The sequence below is a fragment of the Diabrotica undecimpunctata genome, chromosome 6 (assembly GCF_040954645.1).
Source record: "Diabrotica undecimpunctata isolate CICGRU chromosome 6, icDiaUnde3, whole genome shotgun sequence".
Taxonomy (NCBI): Eukaryota; Metazoa; Arthropoda; class Insecta; order Coleoptera; family Chrysomelidae; genus Diabrotica; species Diabrotica undecimpunctata.
Genome location: NC_092808.1, coordinates 73,041,029 through 73,052,103, shown reverse-complemented (window position 1 = coordinate 73,052,103; position 11,075 = coordinate 73,041,029). Strand labels below are relative to the sequence as shown.

The window sequence follows — 11,075 nt, the reverse complement described above, 5'->3', positions numbered from 1 at the left end:
ATATGTATATTGATTAGTGATTGATCTTACCTGTTCATTGTAATAGACTATTTTGACTTGTTATTTCGATATAAACGATTAAATAATGTGTTATTGATGTTTCCAAATAATCATTTTATTATTTTTTCTTTTAGTTTTGTTTTCATATTTTTGAGTAGGGAAATTTGTTATTGAATTTTAATAAATAGTACAAACGTACACGGCTAAATAAAGTTGTACAATATTTGAGTGGACTTTGTTTAAAAGGCGACTAAAAGTTATGGTACTAAGTCGAGAAACATGTTTTAATAATATTCGGCTTTACAGCTAATATGTCAAAATTCTTTTGAAAGAGAATGTCAAGTATACCTACTTATAAAGTCAGCAGAATCACCAGTAGGGATTTTTAGATTACCAAATGTGTCACCGGTTCTATTTTTATATACATTAACATATTGATATACAGTTTTAGCCGACAAATTAGTTACACTTTTTGAGTAGCTGTCTGGTATATTATTTTTAAATAATATATTAGGGCTGGGTAAACAAAATTTGCTACACAAAACATTTTTGTAAAACTTTTGGCCCCTTGAAGTACATTAAGAGACATCCTGTTTAAACTGATTACTGAATCTTCTACCTCTTGCCTTTTTTCTAGACTGTAAAATTTGAACATTTGTGAAATTAGCTAAATTTAACGAAGGACAAAATTTAGATGTAAGTGCCATGTAGTCTTCAATTGTCACATTATCGACACATTTCTTTTCTGTAGAATGTACAGAATGTTTTCTGAATTTTTTATTTAAATAATGGTTTTCCTTCCATAATTTTATAACTGTACTTCATAGGACAATTTTTCTTTGAGTTTTTTCTTACAATCCTTGTTGATGTACATTAGACGTTAGGCCCATATTTATAGTCGATGCTCAAGTATCGGTCGATGCTTGAGGTCGACCTTGAATGAAATTTGTGTTCTATAAACCGTTCTCAAGTACGAAATCGAGCTTGAGTACGCAGAAATGACAGCTCGTACTCAAGCATCGGATCGACCTGCCTTGAGCACGGGATCCTAACCTAACTTTTGTTGTTTATATTTGTTAAATTTGTTTTCCGATTCGCTTCCAATATATTTTTTTTGTTTTTCTCATTACAATAAAAAATGTATGACGAAGTTGAAGAATATGAGGGTTTCCCCATACTGGACAAAAATTTAGGAGGAATATAACAAGTTTTTATGAGGTTGCCTATTTTCCAAATGTTTCTGGGTGTATTGATTGCACCCACATCAAGATATCTAATCCAGGTGGTAATAATGGGGAAGTATTTCGTAATAGAAAAGGCTTTTTTTCATTAAATGTGCAGGTATAGATTGATCTTTCTTATCCAGGCCCTCATTATATAAATAAATTGCAGGTTGTTTCAGGTCCTAGAAGAGAGATTATGGATATTGTTGTTCGACATCCCGGATCAAGTCATGACAGCTTGATATTTGATCAAAGTGCATTACGAGTTAGAATGGAAAGAGGTGAAATTCCAGGATTATTAATAGGTGACAGTGGATATGCATGCAGACACTATCTACTTACTCCAGTATTACAGCCAGGTATTTATTGATAATTGGCTAAAAAATAGGTTATTTGATGGATATCTCTTTTTAGGTAATGATCAAGAAAATAGGTATAATAATGCACATATAAGAACAAGAATTGTTGTTGAAAGGCTATTTGGAACCTGGAAAAGATGGTTTCCTTGTGTTCAACGAGGTCTACAAACTAAATTAAATACATCTCTTGCAATAATATGTGCTACAGCAGTACTTTATAATATAGGTTTACAAGAAAATAATAATGATGATGATTTTGTAGAAAATATTGATGTGCCAGTAAATAGAAATGTTAATGATGTGGAACGAGGTTTAAATTTTAGGAGACATTTTATTCACCAATATTTTGCATAAGAATTAAAATACATTATTGAATACTTATCTTATTATAGGTAGATATATGTTAGCATCATCATTAGCTTGATAACACTTTTTATTCATGATTTGTTCTTTTAATTTTTAAAATTTCAATATTTAATTGTATTCCTTATATCTAACCTTTGTTCAATTGGCATTTGTTTGTTTAGTTTGAGAATACATTATTGAATACTTGCATTATGTTAGCTGTAGTATGTTTTATCTTATTTCTCAAAATATCAGCATCATTATAATTAGCTTGATTACACTTTTTGTTCATGATTTGTTCTTCCAATTTTTTATTTTTAAAATTTCAATAGTTTATTTCATTGCTTCCTTATACACAAGCTTTTTTCAATTGGCATTTGTTTAGTTTGATAATACATTATTGAATATTTGTATTATGTTAGATGTAGTATGTTTTATCTTATTTCTGAAAATGTCAGAATGATTATCATTAGCTTGATTACACGTTTTGTTCATGATTTATTTTTCCAATTTTTTATTTTTAAAATTTCAATATTTTATTTTATTTCTTTCTTATATCTAATCTTTGTTCAGTTCAATTCAAAGTTGTTTATTTTGAGAATACATTATTGAATACTTATATTATGTTAAATATAGTATGTTTTTGTCTTATTTATAAAAATGTATTTTTTTATGTTTTAATTTAAAATAAATGAGGGTTTTTCACTCACTATGCTCAGACAACTTAAGCAAGTATGTCTTTACTGAGTACAAGGAGTTTCCCTCCTTTTAATTAAGTGTTTATTCCTTTCATAAAACCTTTCCTTACCAAATAAAAATTATACAAATTTAGAATATTAATATTCTTTATTTAAAAAATTATACAGTTATAATTAAATACAATATAAAATAGATTATTTTATTTTATAGCTTCATCAGGAGTAAACTGTAAACAATTAGAACATTACAAAAAAATGATGTAATTATATATATATATATATATATATATATATATATATATATATATACATATGTATATATACATGTATATATTGCAGTGGCAGCAATTTACTAAAAATTATGCAAACTCAGTATTTTAATAATTTTCAGTAAACAACATAAAAATATGATCTATGTAGCAATCAATACTTAAAAAAACTGAAAGAGAAACATACATAATCTAAAAACAAAAGACTATACAACAAATAAAAAGGTAAAACCATATCTTACCAGCTGAAATTAAAATATTAAGAACCTTAAATCTACATTAAATACTATCTAGAAATAAAATAAACAGGAAGGAGAATAGAAAGAAAATAACCAATGTTTTTACAACACAAAGTATATTTTTTTTTAATTTTTTTTCGTCTTTATAGAGGGGGGGTCTGAAATCTTCAAAAGACATCTCAGTCCAGTACGCCGCCTGACTGACCTTAGTGCAGGATTCATTCTTCGTAGTCCCGGCGATAGTTCCCGAGGTACTTTAAAACGCCCTCTCGTCGCTGATTCTACGTCAAATGCCTACCTGCTAAAACAGACCCTCCTCTGACATTCAGTGCTCCGAAAGTGAAAAGGCCAGTGTAAGACTGAGTTAACACTATCTTCAGTTGGGAATAAGCCACAATGTTTATTTATATGTTATAGTTACTGATGTTTTGATGTCTATGACCAGATATTGTTACCAAAAATACAAAATTGTGATTTATTTTCTGAAAATAAATCACAATTTTGTATCTATGATAACAGCCCTCTGGTCATATAGATTGAAAAAAATCAGTAAATAAAATATGTAAATAAATATATTGTGGCTTATTCCTAACATTCTCTCTAAAAATGCAGAGTACCCAACAAAGGAAAAAGATCTTCTAGCGCCTGAAAATATACAATTAATTATAGCCAAATTCTAGTAACAAGTCAAACATGATAAAATCTATAATTACCCTTTTTTATAGTCTATTAACTTCAATGAAGCTAATTCAGCTTCATCAGTAGCTCTCTGCCTCTCCTTCTCAGCTGCTTCTCTTAAGGCTTTTGCCCTCAGCATATCTTCTTCCAAAATCTTCATTTTCATCCTGTGAATCTCGTCTTGCTGTCTGATGGTATCCCTCATTTTCTTGGACCGTTGTTTATTTTCAGACAATATTTGTGGTATAGCACCCAGTGCCCTACTAGAAGTAGGAGTGTTTGCTAAAATTGATATTATTGTTAAGTACATATGGCTTTAACTACATTTAAAACACTTACCACTTTGAAGCACATCATCATCATCCTCTTCTGTATGAACAGCAGGTGTCACACTACAAGTATTACCTGAAACTATTATTAAGTGTACAGGAAGACTGCTCAAAATTATTACATCATACTTACATAACAAGTCCATTTCTTTGAACTCTGTAGTGGGAAAGAAGTGAGGGGGGTCAGAGGCTACTGATGGTCCTGCTATTGAGCTTCCCAGCTGGTTGAACTGTTTTTGGCCTACAATTATACTATGAGTAAAGCACAGTTACAAATTTAGTACATTTACCTTTTTCAAAGACTGCTGTGCTATCAAAAGAACAGTCGATGCTGACGTCTATATTGGGACCAGCCTCTTCAACTAACTCCAGCACTGCATCACACTCTGGCTTTATCAGGGGACCACCACCTGTAGCTAACATGCTGTGACGCAGTGCTGTTGTTTCTTTGCGTTTCCTATGATAAAAAAAATTATTGGTCAATACTTAAGCATTTGCTTAAACTAATAAAAGTATTCTACCTTTGTTTTAGGTTGTTCCACAATTTTCGAAGCTGGTCGCTGGTCCTGATGTTGTTGACCTCAAGCTGGCAATTATAATTTCTTGTTATTAACTCCCAAGCCATCTTTTTCTCCATTGTCGAAGCACCGTCTGTCCTTTTATTCTCTACCACACCGTTTTCAGTTACCAGCTGGATTAGGAGAACTTTTTCCTTTGTTGAGTAAGGTGCATATTTCATGCCATTTCCACTCATCTAAAATTTAGATAACCAATTTATTTAGCGTACGGCTTATACAGACAATATAATTATAATGATTGTAACGCATTACACACATATAAATATATCCAAAAACAAATATACATGTAAGCATATATTGAACATCTAAAATTATGCCTCAGACACAGTAACAAAATGGAAATTAATTCTCTAGAATAAATATTTTTTATAATATATTACATACCTTAAAATAGTTAATCCAATATTAATTTCAAACACAAAATATTAATACCAAACACAAAATTTCAGTAAGTATACTATACTATAAACCAACTTTGCGCGGGCCAAAGCATAAACTAAATTTGGCGCTAAAAGTTTAGTCACAATTATGATAAAATTGACAGAATCTTCTTTTTATTCGATATTTATTCGAAACTTACTTTTACTGTACTAATTTTTCGTGCTTGAGATCAACCTTGTACGAGAATACCCGAAGTATCGTTTATAGAACACAACAAATACTTGAGCATGACTTTGACGTAAGTTCGACTTGGCGGAGCACATGCTCAAGCACGGGCTTGAGTACCGACTATAAATACGGGGCTTAGACGTCTAACGGAATCATACAAAGTGCTAAAAGTAGCGTCATCCTGTTAATGGTTAGAATGTATTTGTGGAAATGAAAAATAAATTTTTAAATGAACTTCATTTATTATTACATGTTGCATTAGATATTACATTTATTTGTTTATTTAATAATAACAAAGGTGACAGACCCACTGTCAAAATTAGACAAAAATACATTGTAGATAAATACAATTACAGATAAAAATCAAATATACATGTATAAAACAAGTACACATTAAGTTTACAAAGTATCATTTTGTAGTTTAAAATTTCAGAAGTTAAACAAATTATATCTCATGAGCACTGGTTTGCATGTATGAGAAGTCAGATCATACCTATATTTGAACCATAATTAGTTCTGCGATGAGATATATGGAAATGTAAATTCTGAAGAAGTGAACGGGAAGGAATATGAAAAGAAATTAGCTAAAGCAATTTAGGAGTATGGATTATTCTATAATTAATTGCTTTTGTTCAAATGTGATTTTGAATGATATTTTACATTTTTGTTTACTTGATCTTGATTAATGTCAATATAATTAATTATTAATTAATTAGAAGAAACACTCTAATACATTTTTATGGAATATGATCAGATATTTTAGTTATATCTCACTAAAAACATAAGATAATGTGAAGAAAACCCCTAAATGGGTATATTAATTATTGATTGATATTATCTGTTCATTGTAATAAAAAAGAGTATTTTGACTTATTATATTGTTATAAACAAGTAAATAATGTTTTATTGATGTTTCCAAATAATCAATTTATTATTTTTTCTTTTGGTTATATTTTCATGTTTTTCAGTTTCAAATTTCTCTTCATGAATTTTAATGAATAGTACAAACGTACACAGCTAAATAAAGTTCTACAATATTTTAGTGGAAATTGTTCACAAGGGTGGCTAAAATTTATTGTACTAAATAGAGAAACATATGTTTTAATAATATTCGGCTGTACAGCTAATATGTCAAAATTCTTGTGAAAGAGACAGTCAAGTATACTAATAAAGTTAATAAAATCACCAGTAGGCATTTTTAGATTACCATATGTCTCACCAGTTCTATTTTCATATCCGTTAAATATGAATATACAATAGTATCTCACAAATTGGTTACACTTTTTGAGTATATGCCACATATTTCACAACTATGGAATTCTTAAACATTTTTTTATTAAATATCCACACAAATAGGTTATAAAATTTCAATTTTTCAATTGTCAATATACTTCTTTTCTGTAGACTGTAACTTCTGAAGTTTATTTTTTAAATAATGGTTTTTCTTCCTTAATTGTATAACTGTACTTCATAATACATTTTTTCGGGGAGTATTTATTGATAATTGTTGTGACACTTGAGTTGAACTTGGTGTTATACTTTTTCCATTGTCAATTTGCCAAGCGTCGGCTTTTGAGGTTCTTTGATGTCGGTGCCGACCATTGGCGTGGAAATTAAGAAAAGGGATCAGTTATCAAACGCATATTTCAAGAAAAATCATATAATTTTTATTAATTTTTACATAATTATATTCAGGAAAATTTCTCAATTTTTGGGCAGAAATTGTTTAAACAATTTTTTAAACAAATTCAAAATATCACCTTTTGTGCTCCAAAAAATATTTTTTAGGTTTTTGGGTGACTCTAAATAAGATCTATGTCATTTTTCTCAAAAGTTAATAGTTTTGGAGATATAAGCGATTTAAAATCCGAAAAATGCGATACCTAATATGCATTTTCGAGGCTTGAAAAATATGTAAATGAGTATTTTTGAGATTCAAGAGTATCTAAACTAAAGTATCAACATTGATTTTGGTGAGAAATCGGAGCAATATTTTCCGTAGCAGAAAAAGGTGATCTTTTGAATTTGAATTGTTTCCGGCAAAAATGTCCGGCACCCTTCAACCTTCGATTTGTTTAAACGGGGCATTTTTGAATAGGACTCTTCAAAGGACAGAATCAGTTTTTTTTTTCAAATGGGAGCGGGCTCACAACACCGAATAAATAACAAATTAATTCTTTCAAATTAAAGCTTGTTAATTTTAGTGATTTATAAGAATATTGGACTTATTATTTAGTTTTTACATAAACCATAATATTTTTTTACAATTATCTGTAAATAATGGCTCATTCTGTCAGAAAATTTTAAAACATTGTCTATCCAGCAATTAAGATAGTCAACTGAAATTTAATTTTTAAACACGGCCTACTGTTAATGCACAAACAGGGTGAATCTTCAATATTTTGCTTCGAGTTAGAGATATCTGAAAAAGTTATTTGGAAAAGATGTTCCAAATATTATTTTAACCCCACATAACAAAGTTTTATGTCAAAATTCGCACTTTTACTTTTTTCATTAATTGAAGAGCTTATTTCCAGTGTCTTAAATCCAAAATTTCGATTTTTTAAATTTTCTTTTTTTAAACTTTATAGATTTCTTCAAGTCTAGAATAAAGTTATATGTACCAAAACAACTTCTTATTTACCATTTAAAAGTGCATATGAAAATTGTAAAATTGTATAATTTGTATGTTAAATTTGTATGAAAATCTGTAATTTCATGGATTTCATTATATGGATGTAAGACACTTTGGAAATAAGCTCTTCAATTGTAGTCAGGATTCTAAAACGGACAGTTGGCTGTCCCGAGATGCATCTTTAGACAGCCAATTGTAGATTTAGGATCGAGATTACAAATAATACTGAAAAACTAAAATTGCGAATTTTGTCATGAAATTTGGTATGTGCGTTTACAATAAGTGGAACAACTTTTCCAAATAAGTTTTTCCGATTTCTCTAACGCGAAGCAAAATATCGAAAATTTACCCTGTTTGTGGATTCGCAGTAAGCCGCGTTTAAAATTTAAATTTCAGATGACTATCTTAAAAAAATGTGCACTAACAACATGTATGACTGTGCAAAATGTCAAATCTGTATGTATTTTAGTAGCTGATATATAGAGTTGTCTTCATCTTAAATGCGACACACTGTATAATAATGAATACTAGTGTTCAAGATGCATCGCGATAGCTGTAAAGAAATTAATTAGAAGGACTGAAAAGAATCGTCAGTGTGCCTGTAAAATTGTAAACTGTTCGCTGAATAACGTCTTTTGCAGCAGTGTCAATCCTACCCAATTTTTTATTTGGTCGCTTTCGTTTTAAGGAATGATCTGTAACAGTGCCTAATTTAATAATTGTATATATCGTCTTATACCCGATTTTTGTTAATATATGAATTCTCGAAACAATTGCATTATCAGCCATCCCAATATTTTCTTTTTTTAAACACTCATACATATTTAAAACTATTCTTTGGGATTGTACGTGCAAATCTTTATTTTTTAATTCCGGGCTGTCATTAAAATCATTTTCATTATTTATTGATAACACAGAAGTTGATGCATCTTGATCATTCGTTTCAAACGGTCTCCAAAATGCCATTCTAGAAAAATATAATATTACTTACCTTATAAACTCCATACATACTCCGCCTGTGATATCTGCTTCCAAATAGGAATATTTTATGGTGTCACCGAGCCAGACACACAGGTGTTGATTACGATTTATCGCTTTGCGATGCGCTGTTGTCATAATGCATGACTTTAAAATTACTGAATGTAACTTTAATATAACATATTAATATATCTGCAATTTTTCATGTTTCCAGGTAAGGTATAAAATCAATGAAATTTGGAAAAAAATAATACAATTCTTGTAACCGTTTTTGAGAACTTGGATTCTTAAAAGATGTCTGATTTCTTAAAAGTCGATCATTATATCTATAAGAGTATTACCGCTAAATTCACCAACATGGCAACGTCAAGATAGATCGAATGTTCAAATTCTCTCCAGACTACAATGTTGCCGATATTCGAAAATTACTTAGAGCATAAGTAATATATAAACGTTCACGGTTGCTTTAATTCATTAGTGAAGAGTCCATGGAAATATTAGTACCTAGTTAATTAATTTATAGATATATTTTTTGGGAATATGTTCATATCATTTTTTAAGAGTGTCGTTCTTTGACTAGCAATTGAATAATAGCGGATAGAGAATATTTTTTAAATATAACCTTAGGAATTTTAGGAAATATGTCTGACAACCTTGATTTGAAAGGCGGTCTCTTTGATACCAGAATCAGACATGTTTATGTTGGAAAATTATTAGTGGATGTACTATACTGGAAGTGTAGTTACATGTTCAGGTTCTCCATGGAATATGTTGTTTTTACCAGGAGTAATAGTAATATCCTGAAGTAGTTATAGTGGATGGTTTATGTTTAATACTAACATTTTTCTCTATATCCATAGCTGAACTTTTCACTACTTCTAAAAGAAAAAGAGAAAGCTTACATATGTGTTACATCTTAATTATTTATTTTATTTACCTTCATTAATAGGACATCTTGGAAGACATGTTTTGGACTACTGCAGAATAAGTATGATCAAAAGTTGATGAGCCCTCTGTTAAAGGAAAGTTTGTGAGAACTGCAGAAGGTTGTAATCGATTTCTCATATCATTCAGAAACATCTTATTGTCGAAATGAGTACCATAAAGACGATGACTTCTATGTAAACGTTCTGCCTTATTCAATAAATCTTCTCGTCCACATGCCATTAACCAAATTTTTGCCTAAATACAAACATTTTTTTAATACACGATGAAACGTTAATAAATAATATAACATCTTAACATCTGTAATACACAATTTTAATCCTAATTTAACACTCACCTATTAACATCTTTTGGAAAGAAAACAATACTTTTCCTAGAATTATTACAACACTTTGTAGCTGCACAAGTGTGGCAAGGCTTTTTGTTTTTATTTTTGTACATATCGACGTACTTATACAACGTAATTGCGAAATAAAAAATGTATAAAGTTTATTTGTATCTATAAATACACAAAAAGTAAACAAATACAATGGCCTCTATATTATTTATCTATGACAAATGACAATGGCCAATGACCAATGAGAGCCGTCAAATTTTTCGGAGTCCAGAGAAAATGGCGTCGCTGTCTGCGCGAGTAAAATGCGCGAACTTTCGCGCCAAAGCGGAGTGGGAATACTGGTTGTTGTCTATACTGTGGTGTTGACTAGAAGCGAGGCCACAAGCTACAAAAAGTTGATACAAAACGACAATTGACACCTTGAAATGGAAGACAGAGTACGACAACGTATTGTTTTTTGGCGACTATTGATATCAACATGACACAGGGTTTACCCCCTGTTGAGTAAATGTCTGCAAAATGAAACCGCTACCGCTCCGCTACTTCCGGAGCGGCCTGTCAAATTTGGTAGCGTAAAAATGTATCGCTACCTCCATCCAACATGTTGAGAGAAATGTCATTCATGACATTTCTGTACTAAAATTGAGGGTTAGGTGTTTGTTTGTTTTGCTTTTACGTTTTTACTTCCAGCCATATATTACTTTATTATATGGACATATCCATTGAATTTATTTAACTTGTTTAGAAGTATTTCTTGATTGGATTTCTAATTCCTTTCCAGCTGTTTCCTAATAACAAAAAGGTGATCCATTATTTATCTTTACAATTTAATGACTGTTTGGTTCCATTCTTT

At 30.1% G+C, this 11,075-nt stretch overlaps 1 protein-coding gene and 2 long non-coding RNA genes across 4 annotated transcripts; 1 reads left to right on the top strand and 2 right to left on the bottom strand.

Moving 5' to 3' along the window:
- Positions 1-887: 887 nt before the first annotated feature.
- On the top strand, positions 888-2,694 carry LOC140442682 (uncharacterized). 2 transcript variants are annotated; one of them, XR_011951107.1, is made up of 3 exons: positions 888-1,341; positions 1,393-1,582; positions 1,845-2,694. It is a non-coding gene; the product is annotated as an uncharacterized lncRNA (long non-coding RNA). The 2 variants fall into 2 exon arrangements; XR_011951106.1 differs by having other exon boundaries at positions 890-1,341; positions 1,638-2,694.
- Positions 2,695-2,860: 166 nt separating this feature from the next.
- Positions 2,861-7,898, bottom strand: LOC140443496 (uncharacterized). Its single transcript, XM_072534805.1, has 7 exons — positions 5,103-7,898; positions 4,662-4,894; positions 4,431-4,597; positions 4,274-4,381; positions 4,151-4,222; positions 3,847-4,093; positions 2,861-3,778 (listed from the first exon to the last, which is right to left on the bottom strand). Exons 2-7 carry the CDS (start codon positions 4,892-4,894, stop codon positions 3,772-3,774), a joined length of 834 nt encoding a protein of 277 aa, XP_072390906.1. The 5' UTR covers positions 5,103-7,898; the 3' UTR covers positions 2,861-3,771.
- Positions 7,899-8,372: 474 nt separating this feature from the next.
- LOC140443495 (uncharacterized) lies at positions 8,373-10,554 on the bottom strand. Its single transcript, XR_011951215.1, has 3 exons — positions 10,223-10,554; positions 9,878-10,122; positions 8,373-9,818 (listed from the first exon to the last, which is right to left on the bottom strand). It is a non-coding gene; the product is annotated as an uncharacterized lncRNA (long non-coding RNA).
- Between the last annotated feature and the right edge of the window lie 521 nt (positions 10,555-11,075).

Bases quoted from the DNA above. Each gene is read 5' to 3' on its own strand.
- LOC140443496 (XM_072534805.1), bottom strand. From the start codon at position 4,894: ATGAGTGGAAATGGCATGAAATATGCACCTTACTCAACAAAGGAAAAA. The intron at 4,598-4,661 runs GTAGAATACTTT...TTTTTATCATAG, and splicing joins TGGAACAACCTAAAACAAAG to GAAACGCAAAGAAACAACAG. The intron at 4,382-4,430 runs GTAAATGTACTA...GTATAATTGTAG, and splicing joins CACAGCAGTCTTTGAAAAAG to GCCAAAAACAGTTCAACCAG.